Source organism: Euleptes europaea, chromosome 9 (genome assembly GCF_029931775.1).
Source record: "Euleptes europaea isolate rEulEur1 chromosome 9, rEulEur1.hap1, whole genome shotgun sequence".
In the NCBI taxonomy this organism is placed as follows: Eukaryota; Metazoa; Chordata; class Lepidosauria; order Squamata; family Sphaerodactylidae; genus Euleptes; species Euleptes europaea.
The window spans coordinates 49,169,810-49,191,377 of NC_079320.1; the positions used below are offsets into that span (position 1 = coordinate 49,169,810).

General features: G+C 40.4%; 1 protein-coding gene across 2 annotated transcripts in view; it reads right to left on the reverse strand.

Annotated features, from left to right (window-relative positions):
* Positions 1-21,568, reverse strand: part of FSTL5 (follistatin like 5) — a 383,938-nt gene that overhangs the window by 105,170 nt on the left and 257,200 nt on the right. For both annotated transcript variants that reach the window (XM_056855358.1, XM_056855357.1), the window contains exon 6: positions 3,502-3,668. In XM_056855358.1, the coding sequence (XP_056711336.1) occupies positions 3,502-3,668 (167 nt within the window). The remainder of the gene's footprint in view (positions 1-3,501; positions 3,669-21,568) is intronic.

Below are 21,568 nucleotides of genomic sequence, written 5' to 3' on the forward strand. Positions count from 1 at the left end.
TGGCTGATGTTTAAGAGCACAACACGATGTAAAAGAGGACCATTTTGTGACCATTTGGGGTGGCATGATATTTTTGGCAAGAAACCCCCACACAGCCCAGTGCCACTGTTTTCATGATGGTAGTGCATATAGATTTTGGGATTAATTGAAGACTATCTCCCACACCACACTTTCCCATCACAACACCAACCACACCTGCAAAGGAGGCCACATCAATGTTTATTTGCTGGCCTGTCAGTGCTTGGCACTATTTACTGCTAGCCACCCTGAATTGAAATTGTAATGGTTTTCCTGAGGTACCCTTTCCCCTGCATGGTAAACCCAATTATAACCCTTTTCACCCTTAATACCAAGGAGGAGAACAGAGATTGAACACAACAAGAAAAACATTTCTGGGAGGGGGGTGAACTGAGGATGTTAATTTAAGTTGTGTCTTTACAAGACTCTTTCAACCCATAAAGGGTCCTCTGATGGGATAAATGCACATGGCAAACATTCAAGTCATAGATCACTTTTGTAGTGGCAAACCTTATCTGAGCAAAAAACCAATCTCTAGTTATTTTAATGGATCACAAATGCTTGCCAGTGGCATTACTGGGTTAAAACTCCCCCCTCCCTCCCCCCAAAAACAGAAATTACTGCCATAAATGTTCCTTTTATTTGTGTACCTCTTGAGGCTGATGATGAATACTTCTAATAGAATTTCCATAGTTTTCGTTAGCAGCAGGTCATGTTTCTCTGTCTTGCCTGGTCATTTGAATGAGATTATTTCTAAAAGTCCTGTATCTTTGGCATTTTATACTTGAATATGCAGGTGAACCTGTTTTGGTATTGTTCTATATACTGTGATTTAAAGTCCTCTATCACTGCTAAATAAATGCACCATAGTTCATAATATAGCCAGAGATGAGAACAAAGACCACCACCGCTGGAGACAGAAGAAAGTGTACCTATGCTGTGGCTTTGTGAATGTGGAAATTGCCTCAGTAAGTACAATAAATGAATAGGTATTTAAAGTGCTGCATAAACCATAGCACTTCACATTCTCTTGGAAGGTGTTTATTTGAAGTTCTTAATCTTTCAGTGTTCCAGTCATGTCCCAGAGTGCAATTTAAAAGCACAATTCTCCTCAGTGGGCCCATCCAATTACTCTGCCTGTCTCTCAGGCCTTAATTTCTGTTGGTGGGGTGGGGGAAGGTAATGATTTCATCCCAACTATGTGTGCAACAATTTAAAGCTAGAAGTTTTAATAGGTGTCAAAATTCAGCAGACTATTTAATTCACCACAAAGCAGCAGCAAAGTTTATCACCATATAACCAAAGTCAGCGCAGCTGCATACCATTTGGATAGCATCACACCTATAGGATATATACAAGCTCACTTCCATTTCATTAGTCCTGATCAACTACCAGCATTTTGTTCTGTGCTGCAAACATTAAAGCAGATTAATGTTCTCCCTTAGCTCCTCAGAGCACACTGAATGAAGAAATCTACTCATAGTGTACAATCACCCACTTATAGATGTAAATGAATAACTGAAATGTGTTTACATATAATTAATCTTTGTGCAATGAATTTGACTAGGGGTGCACTGTCAGATATTTCTGATCGCATAAGATGAGTGATATTTTGGGTTTCGGATAGGGGTGTGCATAGAACAAAATTGGTAGTTTTAAACATTTGGTTATATTGGAGCCAAAAATACTGGTATTCCCAATTTTTTTGAAATCCCAATACTTGTATGGTATTCTGATCTAGGTTTTATTTGAGAATCCAAAATTATTTGGCTCCATTATAGCCTATAGGGAAGTTATCCAGGGGTCTGGGAAAGGGGCTGTTCTTAAGATAGAGGTATCAAAATTGCAGCAGAGCTGCTTGTTGGTGCCTGTCCACAGAAGAACATCCACGTTTCAACAAGATTGGGTGAAGGGGTCCAATGCTATGTGCCCCAAAGAAGGTGCCCCATCCATCCTCCATTGTTTCCAATGAGGGGCAGCCTTTTTTTCTCCAGGGTAAAAGCAAAGAGGCATGCCTGCAATAACCATTGGTCAGTGCCTCCCAGGCCAAGAACAAACACAAGCCCAACATAATCAAAGCAGAACTCAGGAAGCCCAGTAGAACCACAAGCCAATGTGGCAAGTCCAACAGAACCAATGTCAAACCAGATCATCCCAGAACAACAAAATCAAGGGGGGCACTTTTTGCAAATCCAACAGAACCAATAAGTAACAGAGAAACCTAGCAGAACCTAGGGCTTATGTGGCAGTGCAAGCCCAAAAGAATAAATGTAAAACCAGAGAATCCCAGCTTTTGTTGTTTTTCGCAGAGCCAAGGACAATCCTCAGAAACCCAGCAGAACAATCTGAAGCACAGGGGACCATTTTTGCAAGCCCAGAAGAACCAAGGGCAACTCAGTTGGTCTCCTACACCATTAAAAAAAAAGTATAGAAGCCTTTTAACAAATAAAACCAGCAGAAAAAAAATCCGAAAAATACTAGTAAGGGGGGGGGGTTGGGGGGTCCCCTTTGGCTCAGATACACCCGAATGCACATCCTTAGTATTGGACTGGCAATATAGTAAGTACTATATAATATACTATACAATATAGTATAGTAAAACTCCCAATATTTAATTAAAATGATACTCATGCCCTTCCTGATTTTTTTGATATGTAATTAAACTTTTTTTCCCATGTACACATCCCTAAGCTCAACTGTGCATGTTGCATACTGAAAATTCTACCCAGACCCGCTACAGGCATTGCAAGTTTTGCCATCGATTTGAGTATCGAGGGGATGATACCTAATGTCTTTTCAGATACAGCTGCTCTGACAAAAAAAACATACCAAATTGTTTCATCTGCTTCTGACAATTAAAAACCATTTGTGAAAAGTATTTGGTTCATTTCAATTCAGAGAGAAAGAATGGGATTTAGAATTATGCAATACAGCATAAATAGAAAATGTAGGAACATCATGGGTTGGATCAAACTAACTTTTCGAGGGGTGAAAAGGAAGACAGGATCCAAGTCTGTCCATCCGAAAAGGCTATGCTGGGGATCATGGGACCGACATGTTAAAAAGTTATGTGAGATGGGGCTGGTAGTTATTCCTAAAAATGGGAAGCCTTTACAAAAGTAGAGCAAGCGAATGCAATGCTGCTCAGACAGTTCTCAGGTGACAAAAGTTGCCGTTTTCTTCATTTTCTTCTTGCTTGTTTTTTTTTTAACCCTTGATCCCTCATGCATTTGTTTAACAACAGAAGCACAGCATACCCACAGCCAAAGGACTGGAATTTAGCTTTTACACTCTTTTGCAAAATCTGCACATAGGTGGCCTTTCAATCTGAACAAGATGCTTACTCCTACGTCATAAAGGAAAAGAGAGAGAGAGAGAGAGAAGAGCTGTTGTCAGCTTGACAAAAGCTACTGCGAGAGTTTGTGTCACAAATATTTTATATAATGAGTCTATAAAGTAGCTCGAGAGTCCTTTATCACTCACATTGATGTCTTCCAAATCTAAGTTGTTCAGAACAACATTGTTTCGTTTCCAGATGATGGGAGGTCTCAAGGTCCCCTGAATGGCGCAACTTAGAACGGCACTTTGTCCTACTGTTGCTGCAGTGATGCTTACTTTCTGATCTTCTGGCAGACTCAGTTGAATTACTTCTGTAAAAGATAGGTTGCATTTAATGTTAATTAGTAGGCAGGGTTTCTACACCTTGGGAGCTTTAATGTTTTCAAATTGAACCAAAAGCAAATATAATTTCCAAATGAAGGCAGGAAACACAACTGTTTCAAATAAAAGGTCAGCATGACATTTTAATTAGACTGACAAATATTGCCTCATAAGGAGAGAGGCTTTAACATGAAATTATTTCCAAAGAAAAGAACATGGTATACCAGCTTCAAAAGCACACTGAATATTTGACAGTATTTGATTGCCCTACCAATATTATTCTATCAACCTTCTGAATTAAGAAGGAGTAGAGTTGGTTTTTATATACTGACTTTCTCTGCCACTTAAGGAAGAATCAAACCGGCTTACACTCACCTTCCCTTCCCCTCCCCACAACAGACACCCTGTGAGGTAGGTGGGGCTGACAGAGCTCTAAAAGAGCTTGACTAGCCCAAGGTCACCAAGCAGGCTTCATGTGTAGGAGTAGGGAAACGAACCCGGTTCACCAGATTAGTGTCCGCCGCTCATGTGGAGGAGTGGGGAATCAAACCCAGTTCTCCAGATTAGAGTCCACCACTCCAAACCACCGCTCTTAACCACTACACCATGCTGGGTCTCTTTAACATAATGATATTGTCTGAAGGGGGCACCCTTAAATGTATTTGTTAGTCTTTAGAGTGCTGAAAGACTCTTGTTATCAGAGAATAAGTACATTTAACAACCAAAACTAAGTTTACAGACATTTAATATCCCCCGCTGTATCTATTCTGAAATAACTTGACCCTACGCATTCATGTTTCAGTCTCTTGACACTAAAACTGACTCCAGAAGAGCAGGCTGTAAAGTCCTCTTAGGGGACTGTACCATCTCAATATGAATCCCCTCCCTTGGTGTCATGGTTGAGTGGATTTTGAGAGGATCCTGGGTTCCATGAAGTCCACTACTTGTGCACTGGATCCTTGCACATTCTGGTTGTTAAAATTGTGTTAGGATCACATTAATGAACCCTTGATGTACATCATTAATCAATCATTAACTCCTCAAATAACCAATGTGGCCAATTATCTTCCAGTCTCCAATCTGCCCATTCTGGACTAAGTGTATGAGAGTATAGTAGCAGACAAACTTCTGGTCTTCTTGGTTCATTAAAGCTAAGCTAGGAACCTTTCCTCCTTCCCAAGTGTTAGATTTCTACTATGATACAATAGGCTGGATGACTGTAAAATGTACCTCTTCAGAATTTTGAACTGGATCTATGTTTGACTGTCTAGCATACATTAATCTTTTTAAAAAAAATTAGGCGTGGAGGCACCCAAATTTGGACTAGATATTTGGATTTGCTGGTATGACTGTTAAACAAGTGTCCACTGAGCCACTCTCTCCCCTTGCACCCCTGTCCTTCCCCCAAGGAAACAGAAATGAAAAGATAGCACAGGGAAACAGAAACTGCAGATAAAGGAAGAGGTTGTCAGAAAAACAGCCACAACTGTTCTGGTCAGATTGGGTCTGAAAACATGAGGAAGTTTCATTTGGTTCAATATTCTTCCAAGGTTACCAACAATGTGTGTGGCTCAGATTAGTTATTACCCAAATTCATGTTCATTTATGTTACTGTCCCAATGTTAAAGTCATCTATAGTTAAAGTTTACTTGTAATACTCTTCAGTAAACATATTTAAAACTAGAGTTATCCTGGTTAGCTTTAGCCATACTGATAATGATGTAGCACTAAACGATAGCTAAAGTAAACCATGGAAGGCAGAGGGAATTCCTACATAAGAAGGGAAAGGGAAATGATGCAAGTTTGTGGTTTATGAATTCTCCCATTAAGTTTGCACAGTGTCTTCTCTCCACTGAAATGAATGTGCTAAAAGGTATTGTCGAGTGGGTTTAAGAGTAATTTGTAAGTAACAAAGGCTGCCATCCATATTACAGTTATCCTGTTATACTTAGGGGCAATGTTGGGCAGTAAATGTTTGTGAATAGTGGCCTAAAGGAACCACAAAGAACTTTGAGTTACTCCGTGACTGCTGAAATAACAAATTCGTCTCAAGTAAGGCAAACATTAATCTTTCAATTGAGATTGAACATCTATCTACGAACATACAGATATCTTTAACTTGCACTTTTTAGGCAAATTAAGAGAGTGCTTTGTAATTAGTACAATTAAAGAGTTAGTACATTTGTCTAATGTGTCCCCAGAAGAAAGCATCAAAGAATCATTTCAGTCGCTCTTGAAAGAAAGGTTTGTTGCAGAACTAGTGAAGTTAAACCACTGATATTTTAAGTACAATTTTTACAAGGACAAAAGGACAAATGTTTTCCTTTTGCATCAACAAGATATTCCTGTATGAATCACATCATCATCATCATTGCAGAATTCATCACCTTTTAGAAGTAGTAGATAAACCTTCATTTAGAATAATTTGTTTGGACCCAATATTACCTCAGCCATCAGGATACTGCCAAAATCAGTCTCCAAACACTGAATGCCAGGGTTGCCAAGTCTCTTTTTGCCACCAGTGGGAGGATTTTGGGGTGGAGCCTGAGGAGGGTGGGGTTTGGGGAGGGGAGGGACTTCAATGCCATAGAGTCCAATTGATAAAGCGGCCATTTTCTCTAGGTGAACTGATCACTATCGGCTGGAGATCAGTAGTAACAGCAGGAGATCTCCAGCTAGTACCTGGAAGTTGCCAACCCTACTGAATACTCACCTGGTCATGTAAAAGTTATGAATTAGATTGCCTGTCAACATCACTGTTCAGGTCTAGTGGTCAGAAAACCTCAACCATTCCTCTGAATAAAGAATGGCAAGAAATTCCTAGCTTAGACATTCAAATTACATCTAGAAATATCTCCAGTTTCATGCTTGTTTATCACACACAACGATAATGACATAATATAAATCAGCCTTTGGGGGGCCTTGCTAAAATCTTGAAGGTTTGTGACTGAACTTGAATCAGACCACTCACAAGACCCTTGTGGAATTTTCAATAAACCTTTAACTGAATTTACGCTCAGTATTTTTCAGTACATGAGTTACACAAAAATGATAACTGAAGAAAGCATAGCATAACAACATGCAAGTTCTTCCTTAAGAATTCAAACAAAGTATTGTGGCAAAAACAAGAGAAAGAAAAGGTGGATATTTGTCTGTATGTATAGTACATTTCAGTTGGGGGAAAACATTAAAACAATAACATATTCCACAGAATATATAATGGCAAATATACTTTTTTAATTAACTTCATTTTGAGCCTGTTCACTCACACAAGTTTCATTTATTTATTCATTGCAATCACAAAACACCCCTTTGAGTCTGCACTAACGAACATTATCCAGACTGGCGCTTGCTAGACAGAATTAAGACTGCATTAAGCCTGTATTCATTTTGTTTGCCTATTTAGAATGTAATTTAAAAGCAATCACCTCCTCAAACCACACAGAATGGTCCTTTGTATATAATCTACAACAAGTTTCAAAAGCTTAATGGGAAGGCCATAAAACTCTGAAATAAAAACACAGAGTGCTGTGATGGGATAATTTTTACTTTTTGCTCTTATGCAGTTTTAGTGTCATTTTATGTATTTGTGATAAAGGTACAGTGTTATTGCATATGATTTTTATTTCCCTTTATTACTCCTTCAGTAGAGAATAATGTCAGTTTCACTTCCAGCTCCCATTTTGTACAGATTCTGTTAAAGCAAAACTTAACAGATTTTTAAACATATATGGAACAGAACAGATGAAACTTAATTTTCAGCAATCAGTTGAACCCAATATAAATCAAAGGATTTAAAGGAATGAAAATGTAACAACTACATTTAAAATAAAATTCTTAACAATTCTTCGGTATTGAGCAATGAAACTGTCAAAATGGAACAAAGCCTAACGAATTGAAATCAGCTTGAAATTTTTTTGCTTCTCTGCATTGTGATCCTGAACTACTTATCTTTTGAAGACACCTCTCTTTATAAATCCAGAGAAGAAAAACTCCACTTTGCAACTGTAGGTTACACAGACTTTCAGATTTCTTGACACACAAATAGCTATTGAGCCCAGGGCTTGTAGCCTATTGCTCTGCATGAGCCAGCTCAGCAGATCCAGCCAAATCCCATGATTTGGCTTACTGTACCCCCCTCATTTATTTAAATTGTATTTTTGTATTTTGTGGGCTGCTTTGGATGGCCACTGCGGAGAAGAGAGAGGTGAAAATGCCTAAATAGATACATTATAAATGTCTCTTACAGGAAATGGACCAGTCTGCATGAACCAGTGGCGTGTTTGTCAGGAAGCATCGCAAGTGCCCTCAGCAATCCACATCTGGATAACTGTGAGGGTCTGTAAGCTTTTGCTTTGTGTTCCCCCCCCCCTGGGCTCGTAAAAGCAGTCCAGGCCTTTTGCCTTTCTTTGGTTCAGGCGCTGCGGTCAGCAGGCCCCAGGTTGGAATGTCTCTTCCCACCATCCACCTCTCTTGCTCTCTCTGACTCCCTCCCACCAGCTGTGGCCTTGGTGTGTAGATAGCAATAACGAGCTTCCTGAGATCTTTGATGTTCCTGTACCATGCACAATTATCTCGTAGATTCCCATAACATGGGTTTGACATCTGCTTCCCTGTAGGGGTTATAATTCTGTCTTTGTGAATTTGCTAGCACTTGCAACTTTGCTATTGCAGGGCCTATACTAACCTGAAGCTTTCAATAAAGTTCCTTGTTTCTGCATGACCGTCTGAGCAAGTGATTTTATGGAGTTTGCACAGGGAGGTTGGGAACCCTCACAATAACAACAAGATGAAAAAGTGGCACAGGAGGGCCAGATACAAGCACACATTTCCATCAGGATGGAAGTATCATCGCTGGCAACAGATGGAATGGAGACTGAGGAGAAAGTGCAGCTGTATCTGACATTTAGAAGTCTCTTCCATCTCTTCTCATAGTACATGGAAAACACAGCTGGATTCCTAGTACAACAATCAGTGCATCAGGCTGTGCAAAGGAAGCAGAATTTCACACTGCTTGTCCTTGCAGTCCTTACAAGAAGGATTCTGAGAAATGAGTTGCTACTAGAGTTGAGGGCCAGCATGGTAAAGTGGTTAGAGTGCTGGACTAGGAACTGGAGATCTAGCTGCCAATTCCCTCTCTGCCACAAAAGCTTGCTTCGTGATCTTGGGCCAGTCTCTCTCTCTCGGCCTAACCTACCTCACAGGATTGTTGTGAGGGTAAAATGGAGGGGAGAACAATACTGTCAGCCATTCTGGGTACCCAACGAGGAGACAAGAGGGGTATAAATTTCTAAATAAACAGGTGTAAACTCCCAGTGATATAGATTGTAAATCACTTTCAGTCCTCAGTGCCTTGATAACATTCTGTGGATAAGTATGCCAAAAACCTGCCCCTTTCCATTCTGAAGGAAGTGACAGAGCACAGTTCTTCAGTACCCAACTTTGACAGTGCTTTGCTTGCCCTTCTATCTCACCCCCACAGGAAAAAAATGTAAACAACTTTCCACCCTCCCTACCATTCCCATACAGAGCATTACCAGAGTACTTTTTATTATTTTATTTTTTTTAAATTATTTTTATTATTTTCTACAATTCAACAAAAATAAACATATCTCAACAATATATTCAGTTGTAACTGCTTGTAACAAAAAAAATTCATTGCTATTACTGAGAATATGTTATCTATAATATTCAATGCTATCTACTATATGTGACTTCCCCGCATCTTCTTCAGTCACTAATTCTACTGGTTAACACTTTTGCATTTCAAATTAATTTCTAATCCTTATTTTCTCTCATACAGACTTGCTTTAAGCCATCTATACTACTTCTATAAGAAATTTCAAGTCCTACCTAGTTATAATATTATCATCATTGTCTCTATATAACATTCTATTATTCTATAATAAAGGGATTAGATCAATACATAAACAAATTTTCCCATTAGAAATTCATCAAAGTAAATCCACCGTGGCTCCCTTACACCCCAAAAATAAGCATCATTTTAGCCATTATCTTGTTTTGGGAGGGGATCTGCCAGTCCTTCTTTATTTCCCAATCCCCACCCCCCGTTTTTCAATATAGTAGCTGCAATTCTGGCCTCTGAAAATGTAAAAAAAAATCCCAGTGATTGTATCCATTGGCTTCTTGTTAAAATTTCCAGCAGCTTCTTGGTAAAATCCTTCGTCATGTCTCCCTCCATCGCTGGCTGCCAGGAAGTGTTTTCTTGGGATAATAATGTTCCTCCTGTCAGCAGTAACTCAGACAAGTAGATTGTAGAGGTATTGAGTTCTCTCATGTTGCTCTCTCTCATTGCCAGCTGGTCACTTGCAGCTACCTCTTTAAAAATAAATTGTTCTAATTCATTGTCATTTTTTTCCATTGACATAATTGTTGTCATATCTTGGGTCTTCATATCGTGGATCTCCTCAATAATTGTGTCCAGTTTTCCATTAATTGATTTAGATAGGATATTCATCACCTCAGCTAGTTGAAATACTTGATGTGAGAGCGCTTGTTGTTTTTCAAAGACTAAATCTTGTTGCACTGCAAACATGTCCATTTGTTTGAGTAACATCTCTTCCATCCTCTTGTTTGACATATCTGCTTGTATTCTTATATAGAAGCAGGCTTTGTAATTTTCAAGATATCCTCAATTACGCTTCAAAGCAGCACAGATAAAGAAAAGAAAGTAGACAGGAAACTGCAGAAAGTAGACAGGAACCTGCGTCGTCTCCTCTCGGTGGTTAAGTGGTAGGAACGATTTGATGGTTACACCGGGGAGATTCACTTCAATTCTTTCAATCTGCCCTGTCTTTTCGATGGTAACAAAGCCCTTCTTATTATCTTCCGGTCTTAAGAGGCGACGTGGCTGGACATTGAATCAAAGAAAGCCGGAAGTGGGGGGGGAAGGTTTTCGTCTCCCTCCCTCCCCTCAAAGCATTTAATTGGTAGTTGTAAAGTCATTCAAAAGTCCCTTTTATTGCGTCTACTCACTGATCAAGTTGATAAGGTCTTAGTCAGTTCATTTAATGGCATTTGTTTATTTTAAAAGTCTCGTTACGCTGGGCAGGGAGTCGCCGGTTTTCGTAGGTGTTTGTATCGTCATTCAGATCTTCTCAATCAAGATAAAGGCAAAAAGTGTCTTTTTACTCACTCTGACTTCCAAAGGTGAGGCTTCTTGTTCTTTTCATAGATTATTTGATGTTAATGTATAGAGGAGGTCAAAGCCTATAATCCAAAGAGTCGTCCGTGGCAATGGTGGCCCCTATGTGCCAGCGGGGACAACTTCCAAGTCTAAGAGAGGCTTAATAAAAGCTCTCAGAGAATATGGGAGTCCAAACCGCTATTGAAGGCTGCAGGGGAATTTCCTGCTTCCCGATCCACTATTTAGGACCGAGTTGGAGTGCTTTTTGCACTCCAAATCTAAACGACTCTTGGTGTCTCCTGGGAGCCCCCAGGAAACAATGGCGCTCGGACCAAACGCTCTACAGGAAGTCACTTTTTATTATTTTTATTAGTATTATTTTGAAAACTTGAGTTTATCGCACCTACAAGAACTTTGTCAGTATCAAACCTAACCTGCCCTCCCCAGCTCTGTATCTTTCAGAATATGTTTCCCTTCCCATAAGGCAACTAAAAAAAAAAGAGGCAAAAAAAAAAAAAAAAAGAGAGAGGCAAAGGCACTTAAACCAGTTTCTCAAGACAAACTATGATTGACTGGCCAGATGCTAGCTGAATCCTGGTTTCACAAGGAAACCAGATTTCATGTTTGACGGAACCAAGCCAAAACCAGTTTGTGGTATTTGTTGTTTAATATTAGCATTTGGACATGTGCATCCCTTGGGATAAACAATATATAAGATCTGAGAGTACACTAGTAATTTATATCAAATAACTTATGTATTTTGACTGCACCTTCTCATTTGCAATGCTTCTAGGAAGAAACTTCAGCTAAATCTCACTGGAGATTCAATCATTTGTGCTTACGGCCAAAAATATTTCTTTTGTGAGTCCTTTCACATATGCAAAGCTAAAAGAGATACCGAAAAAGTGGTGCCTACGTACTTCAATAGTTGTATGAAGGAATAATGGAGCTCTCAAATACTATTTTCTGTCTACTCTCTCACTAGATGTGATAAAGATGAGCCCTGAAACTTGAATGAATATTCCTCACACCCCCTGGCCTCTTTCTCCCTTAGAAAAGCAGTAAGCCACAGCTCTACTGAAAATTCTAAATTGTTCTTTACCTGGATACATTTATTTTATGGTCTGTATCTATCTGCAGTTTGCACTATGTCATTCTTGATTGAGTGAAGAAGTACCTATTGCAAGTTTCTCTCTCCTTAGTTGTCTCCTCTTACTCCTTACCATGAATCACTGCCCTTTGTTTTGCCATGCTGACAGCCTTCTCCCACAAAACGTTCACTTTGTTCTGCACTCATTCATGTCTTCCTCCCCACTGGTTTACATTTAAGCCCTCCCCTCTCCCAGCCCCCTTCCATCAGCCTTCCAATTCTCTTCTTTTTGAAAGCATACCTCAACAAAGGAATCTTTGGATTTTCTTTTGAAGCTATGCCCAGAAGATTTCCCATGTGCCTTCCCAGGATGGACACATAATATGCTGGCAAAGTAACATGCTATGAGCTCGTGTTGCTTTGCTTCAATAAAGTCTCTTCACTGGCATAGGGAATGATGCAGTCTTTATTCAAACGACCCAAGAAATCATAATCAGGAAAAGGATATACCCCGTTCCCCTGTGCTTTGAACCTGCTTTATTAATTTCAACTTCTGTCACCCCTAAAAGATGATGAAAAATGCAGTTGTTCACAAGATTAGGTCCGCCCCCATAAGCACACCTTATCAGGAGCAAATGCAACTGAACTTGGTGGCATTCACCTCTGAGTAAACATGTAGAGAGCTGGACTGCATACAATACGATGTATTTTCCTTTATGTCTCTCTTTTTTAAAAAATGTACAAGGACACAAATTTAAGACTAATACAGGAAACAATCTTAATAAATACATAGTAAAATAAATTCACTGTCTTTTGTTGTCTCAGAAATAAAGACATAAGATTTACTAAAAGGGTGAGAACATCTGCATTCTTGAGACAAACAATTCTGGGACTCTAAGTACTTATTTCTGACTTGACAGAAAACAGAATGGAAATTACATCAGGAAGGCGAGAAAATACGTTGAAAGGAAAAGAGTATACCATGTGCTTTCCACATGATAATGAAAAGTGAGAAAAGTGAGCAAAGTAAACCATTGTACACGTGGGGAGTTTAAAAACTGGAGTTGGAGGTATCTTGATCTCCCCCCATACATGCTTCCAATTTTTTTGTTGACAAGGACAACATGATGTCACATTACGTGTCCAGGGGACCAGTGTGCATATTTTTATTTTTTAAAGAACCCATATCCCAATGCATTCAAGTCTTGTCTCCTGCTCTACATTTTGTATTTATCAACCTTGTCTGCCAATCTCTCCAACCCAAATGAAATCAAGAAGCCAGCAGACAGCTATGTGCCTCCCATCCCCATGTCTTGTGTCGTCTTCAGCTTCACTATTGTCCTCCAGACTGCAGAGGAAGAGGATGAAGGCTGAAAGAGCAAGACAGTGTGGTGGCATGGAGCGAAAACTGTAAGCAAACACAGGATGTGGGAATGCCCAGTATCCTCTTGGTTTACATGGTCAACAAGACATAAATTAAGGAATGGGCTTTATCCTACAACTTGCATATTTCTGGACCTTGAGAGTACTCTTAGGAGCCTTAACTCTTCTCTTAAAGTGACATTTTTGATTCTGTAATTCAATTTAGCACCTACACTAACTTCCCTTTATCCATTCATGAATGGCTGTGCTCTTATATATTTTATATACATACACACACACACACACACATATATATATATAGACACTGTTATTTATTAATTAAACAACCAGAGGTCATAATTTGGCCATTTAGGCATCAGTAAATTACCCGCATGCTCAATGGCAGCGAGAGAGCTGGGAGGTCTGACTTTGACAGCGGTGGTTTTCTAGGCATCAGGCCAAAAAAGCTACTCATTTCTGAAAGTTAAACTCTGTTCTTGTTGGAAAAGTAGACACCTCTGGGGCAGCTGTCTGGAGAAAAGAGCCAACAACACTGATTGCAGTTAGATACTGTAGCTCCTCATTTCCAGCGGGAGTGATAAAATTGGGCTAATACAGAAGAGGATAAGAGATAACACAATGTAACACTTCTCCAGATTCAGCCTACAGTGCAGGGGCTTTTTTTCACAACTCTCATGGGAGGGAGATAGGCATTTTTATCAGTGTTATTTAACCAACAAGACATAAGCAATCTTCCTGCAGCTACACAGACTGTCAGTGGCAATACCAGGAGTCAAAAGTTGGGAATTCCTGCTTGGTACAAACAGAAACCAAGCTTCAGAATGACTCCTATAGTTCAGATGTTTTAGCTTTCTGACATTAAGGGGGGCTCTTATACATTCCTGTCATGCCTTTGTTCATCTTTTTTCCTGAAAATACCTATGAAGATGTTCAGATATTTCTTTCTCAATGCAATTAGAGTGTGGAATTTGTCCCCTATTTTTCATCGATTTTAAACACTTCTATGGATTGCTAGCTTCCAAGTGACAAAATACAAATTGTAAAACAGTTTAACACAGCAAAAAAAAAAAAAAAACTATGACTCTAAATTAAAAGGAACACATTTCAAAGAGCCAGGAGAAGACAACCTAAAACACCCAGTACAACTGGAGGGAACTAGGATCAGGAGCTAACAAATGTTCGCTGAAATGTCCAAACACCAGGAGGGACAAAACCATTCTAGGTGCTGCCACAGAAAATGCCCTGTGATCTCTACTGCCACACCTCTGATGGTTAAGAAACTCAAAGCAAAGGCATCCACAGAAGATCTTAGTATTCAGGCAGGACGGTTGATATCGAAAGGTAATAATGTTCCCTAGTACTAGACCATTTAAAGGTTATATTATTTATTTATTGAGAATATATACCCACCCAAATAAAACAATATGTTTATTTTGATAATCAAACATTAAAACACCAGATATATTAAAAAAAACCACTACCCATCAATGGGATTCTTCCTTTTCCCCAAACCCTCCAGAATACCTCTGTCTTATAGCCTAGATGGAAAGCCATGAGGGTAGGGATCCTCCAACCTCTTTTGAGAGGCTGTTGCACATGCATGGGGCAGCCCCTGTAAAAGCCCAAGCTCAGGCTATTGCTGAACATGCCTCAAACAAGCGGGGGAGGGACAATAGATCTTGCTGGGAGGAACAAAGCAGCCATCTAGGAACATGGAGGGATAGATGGTTCTTCATGCATCTGGGCCACGGGCGATGAAGGGCTAAAGAAGGTAACAACACCTTGAATTAGACCTGGAAATTAATTGGAAGCTAGTGGAAGGAACTCCAAATAGAAGTGACGTGGTCCTAGCAGCTAGCCCTCGATAACAAATGGGCTGCCACATTTTTCACCAACTGCAGATTTTCAATCATCTTCAAGAGCAGCCCCATGTAGAACATGTTACAATAATTCCAGCTCCAAGGTTACTGAAGCATGGATCAACTTGGCTAGGCCAGGCATCTGCAAACAGGGAACCTAACTAGGTGTAGATGGGAAAAAGGAACATGCTGATCAACTACAGTTGTTGTTTGTTTATTATTTATTTAGGAGATTTAAGCCATCTCTCCAGAATCATCACAAACAGTAGGCAGTTGTTGATCTTGCCCATTTGCAGGGTGGCACCTGTAGAAGACCATGCTCAAATGAGCAAAGTTGTTGTGGCATTTTTTCTTTCCATTACATGGTCATGAGCATACATATTTGGTTTATTGAGCCTGATTGTGTTGATAAAGGGTATTTCCACCAAATTCCACAAGCATTTCCAAAAGTACACAGAGTATCTTTGCTATATTGCTTTAGGAGAGACACTAAGACTGCAATCCTGAGGGGAGGGGGAAAAACTCATTAGGAACCGGTGTGACCCACGCTGGAAAATGCCCATTTATCCCAGGATAATGGACACTTACACTGTCCTGGGGGCAAAAACGTCAGTGCCAGGGAGCTGTGCCGGCCCCACTGCAAACACGGCAGGGAATTCCTGGAAGGGAAAACCTGCGCTGGCGTGGGGAGGTATTCCTGGGGCATTCCTGGGCAGCTTCCTAACCCCTTTCACCCTGGGAATGCCCTCTCTTGCAGCGGCATGGCTATGCCACCTTTTTTGGTGGCATAGTTCTGTTGCTTTCTATGGGGACATTTTCTTTTTAAAACATTTTAAAATTGTGTGATTTTCTATCCAGTGGCTGTGAAGCCTCTAAGGAGGCAGCGCGGCTGCGCCACTACCAGCAGCCACAGATCTATCCCCCGCTTCAGGAATGGGCTCCCCATGACAGAAGTGAGTTTTAAGAAAGAATCTTCCTCTACTCTGCCAGCTGGGTAATCTTACAACAAAAGGATATTAAAATAAAGCTACTTTTAATCTGCTCATTCTAGAGCATGAGGTATGCTAAATCCCTGAGCACAGTGATCGGTTTTTATCAACACACAATAGATAGCTAAATACTTTACAATATTAACAGGATTTCTCCACCAAGCTTTGCATTTCAATTGAAACAAGAATCACCATGAAACAATAGTAAGACCTCTGTTATGGGATGTTCTTTAATCAGCAACACGGACTCTTTGATTTCTGCTGCTCTTAAGGTTTCTGTTTCTTGCTCTGTCGAAAGATAGGAATAGCCAGAGAGGCAATACATTTCTGCTGCCAGTGGGACAAGAACTATTTTCCATCAGTCAATAGTGAACACCTGACTTATTACACAGCTACAAAAATAGGCCCTTAATAGAGGCAGCCCCCAGACAAAAGGCTGATGGTAAAGCGGCAGTTCTTTCAGCAAGGTGTCAATAGGGAGAAGATGGAAGACTCAGGGTCCTGTCAGAGATGCAGCAAATCCTGCTGGAGAGAAAGATGTGTGTAATATGTACAAGGAAGGGCTCGACCCTGTGTAGTTTGTCAGTCTCTGAACTTACTACAGCGAAATCCTTCCCCTGATATGAGCACTTCAATTTAGATAAAACTAAGAAATCTCAGTGTATATTGATAATACAAATTGCAGTATTATGGAACACTTAGCACATTTCAAGTTGAAATCCATTCAGGACTCTCCTCTGGGACTGATAGCCACATAACGCTGCCTAGATAAGGAGCACCAGGCCCTGTGCCATGAGGAAATCATGTGAACAGTATAACATCCAATCACCTTGGTTTTCCCAGTACAATGAAACTGGGACATTTCTATAGTAAGAGCAATCTTCCACTAATATATATTATGAATACAATGGTCTCCATCATGGTATCAAGTTTTGTAACCCAGGGTAATCATGTTTCTTATAACCTCCTCTGAATTAATACCTATCATTGAAGAGCTTTTAATAAAGGATTGATGGAATTTTACCACGGAAAATCATTTCCTAACAGTGCACTTACTTAACAGATTTCTTCAGGGGAAGCTATGGCCATGTAACGGTATAAGACAGATATACATTTGTAAGCAGGCATATGCAAAGAGTGTGAAGAAGATGGAAGGGAGGTTTTAGTTAGTCTCTTATGAGCAGAAATTCATGAGAAGTGGGGGCACTGCAAGGTTACTGTCAGGAACAACATGCTCAAGAGAAGTTCATTAGAGGCCTTATGGCACAGGTGACTAGGAGGTGCAAGAACAACAGTCTTACTGATAAGGCATCTGCAGTGGAGGCTGCAGTTGTAGCCGACCCAGCAGAATATAGGGGCAGGACAGTACTCAGCTCAAACCCAACCCCTCTCTGACTCTTCCTACCCACTTGACACTGAGAGACACTGTCCTTCAGTGTTACTACTCTGAAGATGCCTGCCACAGCTGCTGGCGAAACGTCAGGAAAGAAAATTCCAAGACCACGGTTACACAGCCCGGATAACCTACAAGAACCAATGAACTCTGACCGTGAAAGCCTTTCATACATTTTGTCGTAAGTTCCATTCTCTGAACAACCCTTGACCAGCATCATCATCTTATATTCTAACAACAAAATCAGCCAAATCTTTGGATGCTTAAATCTGGTGACTGGATCTGTGAATGGGCAAGACAGATCTTCCTACAAACCTGAAAAGGGACACAGATTTTCAGAAAAATGTCAAATCTAAATAAAAAAAAAAAAAATTGGGGGGAGAGGAATTAAAAAAAAACAAACCCAAAATGATAAAAGCAGTGCCTGTAGCTTTAAGCAATGGATTCCCTCGGCTGCTGTAGCTTTAAAAACAGATTCCCTCAGTGACTGTTGCTAGGCAATAAGAGCATTCTAGGCTTCCTTTCTGTGAGTAAAAGGCCGGGGAAGGGAGCAGGATCCTCTCAGGGGCTTTTGGCCTTTGAGAGAAGACTCATAGGAGCCAAGCATGGGCCTGGCAGCAACCACTGGGTAAGATGATATCACCTGATTTGCATGACTTATATAAGCATGGCTACTTGCTGCTGTTCAACAGCAGCCATCCTATGAAAGTCAATGTGGTGTAGCAACTAGAGCTTCAGAGTAGGGTCTGGGAGACCCAGGTTAGAATCCCTATCTTGCTGTGGAAGCTCACTGGGTGATTGTGGACCAGTCACATACTTTCAGTCTAACCTTCTTTACAGGGTTGTTGTGCAGATAAAAAGGAGAGGAGAATAATGTCAGCTGCTTTGGTCCCCACTGTGGAGAAAGGTGGGATACAAATTAAGTAAACAAATAATAAATATAGCTGAAGATGGGAGGCAGATAAAAGGTAGGTTGGTGAATGGCTGACAAGAAGAGAATGAGGCAGGGAAAGGGAAGAGGATATGAGGGTTGCCAGGAGGAGGAAAAGAGGAAATAGTACAAGAGGAGGATACAGAGGAAAGTGAGATGCTTTCCTACAAGACCTTGAGGGTTCCTTACCATGTAAGTGGGCCAGGCTCAACTGGGGTTGCCATAAGTGGGATGCAACTTGACAGCCCTTTACACACACACACACACGCACACACACACACACACTCCAAATTGTTTTCTCATGGAGGATGACTACCTAAAATATTACAGTTTTCCTTAGTCTGATGTTAATGGGCAGTAACAATTTCTTTAAACTATTTAACACAATGCTTATTCCCACAGTGCATCTGGTTGTAATTATAAAATAGCTGCAATGTCAATGCACCTACAGGAATATCTAGAAGAAGATTAATACAGTTCTACCATGCCCCTCAAGATGGTTAACTTTCAGGGATCCAGAAAAGAGGGAAAGTGGGCTGAAAACTGAAGAATATCAGTAGATGTGTGCGCATACAAATTAATCTTTTAAAAGGTATTTCCAACATCTTTTCAAAAACAACAACAGCAACACAATGACAAAGATTCATGAGGAACAGGTTCCAGAAATATGGATACCTGGATGACATGGAGATATATAATCACCTAACTACAAGTATAACATCTTTGTCACTTCTAACTAAGTTATGGGCACACAGCTTAAAATACAGCAGAGATTCTCAGAATAAGTCTCAGTTTAACAACAGACACATTTAAAGGTAAAGGTCCCCTGTGCAAGCAACGGGTCATTCTTGACCCATGGGGTGATGTCACATCCCGACATTTTCTAGGCAGACTTTGTTTGTGGGGTGGTTTGCCAGTGCCTTCCCCAGTCATCTTCCCTTTACCCCCAGCAAGCTGGGTACTCATTTTACCAACCTCGGGAGGATGGAAGGCTGAGTCAACCTTGAGCCGGCTACCTGAAACCGACTTCTGTCGGGATCGAACTCAGGTCATGAGCAGAGCTGTGGACTGCAATACTGCAGCTTACCACTCTGCGCCACGGGGCTCCTACAGACACATTTAGCCTTGTAAAAATTTAAACATCCCACTTTGCAAAATATTAAACACATTTGTCTCACACCTGACACAAATTATTCCCATTTCAATCTGTCTGTAAACTGAAAATTGTCAGTCCTATGTTAGACAGTTCAGGTTGATGAGGAGAAAGTAACCTATTAAATTGGCATGCATAACACATGCGATCATCTGTAGCCAAGTGGTCGTGAGCTAAAGTATGAGAGGGCTTTACCCTTTTTGTACTCAGCCCTTTATTATCTGAAAAGGAGGAAAATATTATCTTTCCAGATCTCTTTTAACTTTATAATTTCAAATACATGAATCAGGTCCTTCTGAAGTCATTTTTATTTCATAAAAATGCAAGAACAAGTAGTTCAACTCTTTGGTCACTCACAATTTCCATTTATCACAAGGATAACCTTAAAAAGAACTCCCCTATGGAAGCGCTTCCAACACCATAGATTGGCCTTTTAAAGGGCTTCATTATTTATTTACAGAAAGAGATGGTTTTCCTATCCCCTTAAATTGGTTTATGTTTTGTAAACACAGAAGTGGATTACTCACAAGGAATTTCCTTGGGTCTTCCTCATTCTCCTATCACATTTTATCCTACTATTTCACCAAGTTGCTCTGGGCAGTATTCATACTTCTTAATTATTCCTTTAAACAAACAAACAAAAAACCTCACAAACACCTGTGAGGTAACTTAAGTAGAGAGAGAGAGAGACTGGCCCAAGGTTACCTAGTAAGCTTCATGACAGAATGGTGATTTGAACCTATACCTACCAGATATGAGTTCAATAACAAACGTACCTCCATTCCTCTTTCCACCTGCTCTTCCTTATCATTACTGTTTGCCTTGGTATCTAGCTAGGTTGCTATAGCAACCCAAAACAGTGCCTGGAATTTCACACTACAGCCTTGCAAGTCTTTGGATGCCATTTTGGGCTGCCACAGTAAGCCAACAGACACCAAAGTGGGCAGCCCCAAATCATCTCTAACCAAACATCAGGTGTGCTACCTGATGCCTGATCCTTGACCAAGGGCACTTGTACTAAGCAGTGAGGTACCGTGGAACAACAGAGTCTGCACATCTGTTGGGTTTCTATTATGACCCCAAAGCAATGCATGAAATCTGATGGGTCTGCAGGTGCTATTTCTGCCCCCATATGGGAGGATAAGAGAGAAAGTAGCATTTTTCAATGTCCACACAAGGGGCAGCTTCAAAAGATATGTAGATTACCAATTTCCATGTAACAATTCCATGTGTATGTATTTGCCAATATAAGAATTTATTTATACATGTAAGATGTTTATATCCTGTGCTATCCTCTAAAAATAATAAAACAAGATTAAGACCTAACAAATTGATAGTAACTTCTAGGTGCCACTCTCTGAAAATTACCTTGTCTTTTCCCTCATCTCAATCTACGGGATGACTAGGCACTGATGGCTTTGGAGGGGGCAGGTGACGTGGCCAGGCATGCTGACAGAATTAGCTGTGGTCTCTGTTCCTTTCTTCTGCAGAATAGCTGCCATTGATGGGGTCCATGGGGCAGGAACTAGATGACAATTAATTCAGAAGAAGCCCTTAGAATGACATCAGAGTCAAATTGAACTCCATGTGGAGTCACACAAGACCCAACGTGGTTCAGTAGTTAGAGTCTTGAACTAGGACCAGGAAACCCCAGATTGAAATCCCTACTCAGGCACGAAGCTCATCATGTGTTCCTGACCTAGTAAGTTTCTTTCAGCCTAATTTGCCTCACAGTGTTGTTGAGACAATCAAAAGGAAGAGGGGAAACCCTGTCTGTTGTCCTGAGCTTCATGAAGGAAGGATGAAATGAAAGGTGATAAATCATGATAGATTACTGACTTTTATTACCTCAACTTGCTTCCCATTGTTAGTTATCATACTGAGGTAACAAGAGATGGCAAGTAATGGTAAGTGATAACTGATAATGCTGCTCAGATGATTAAAG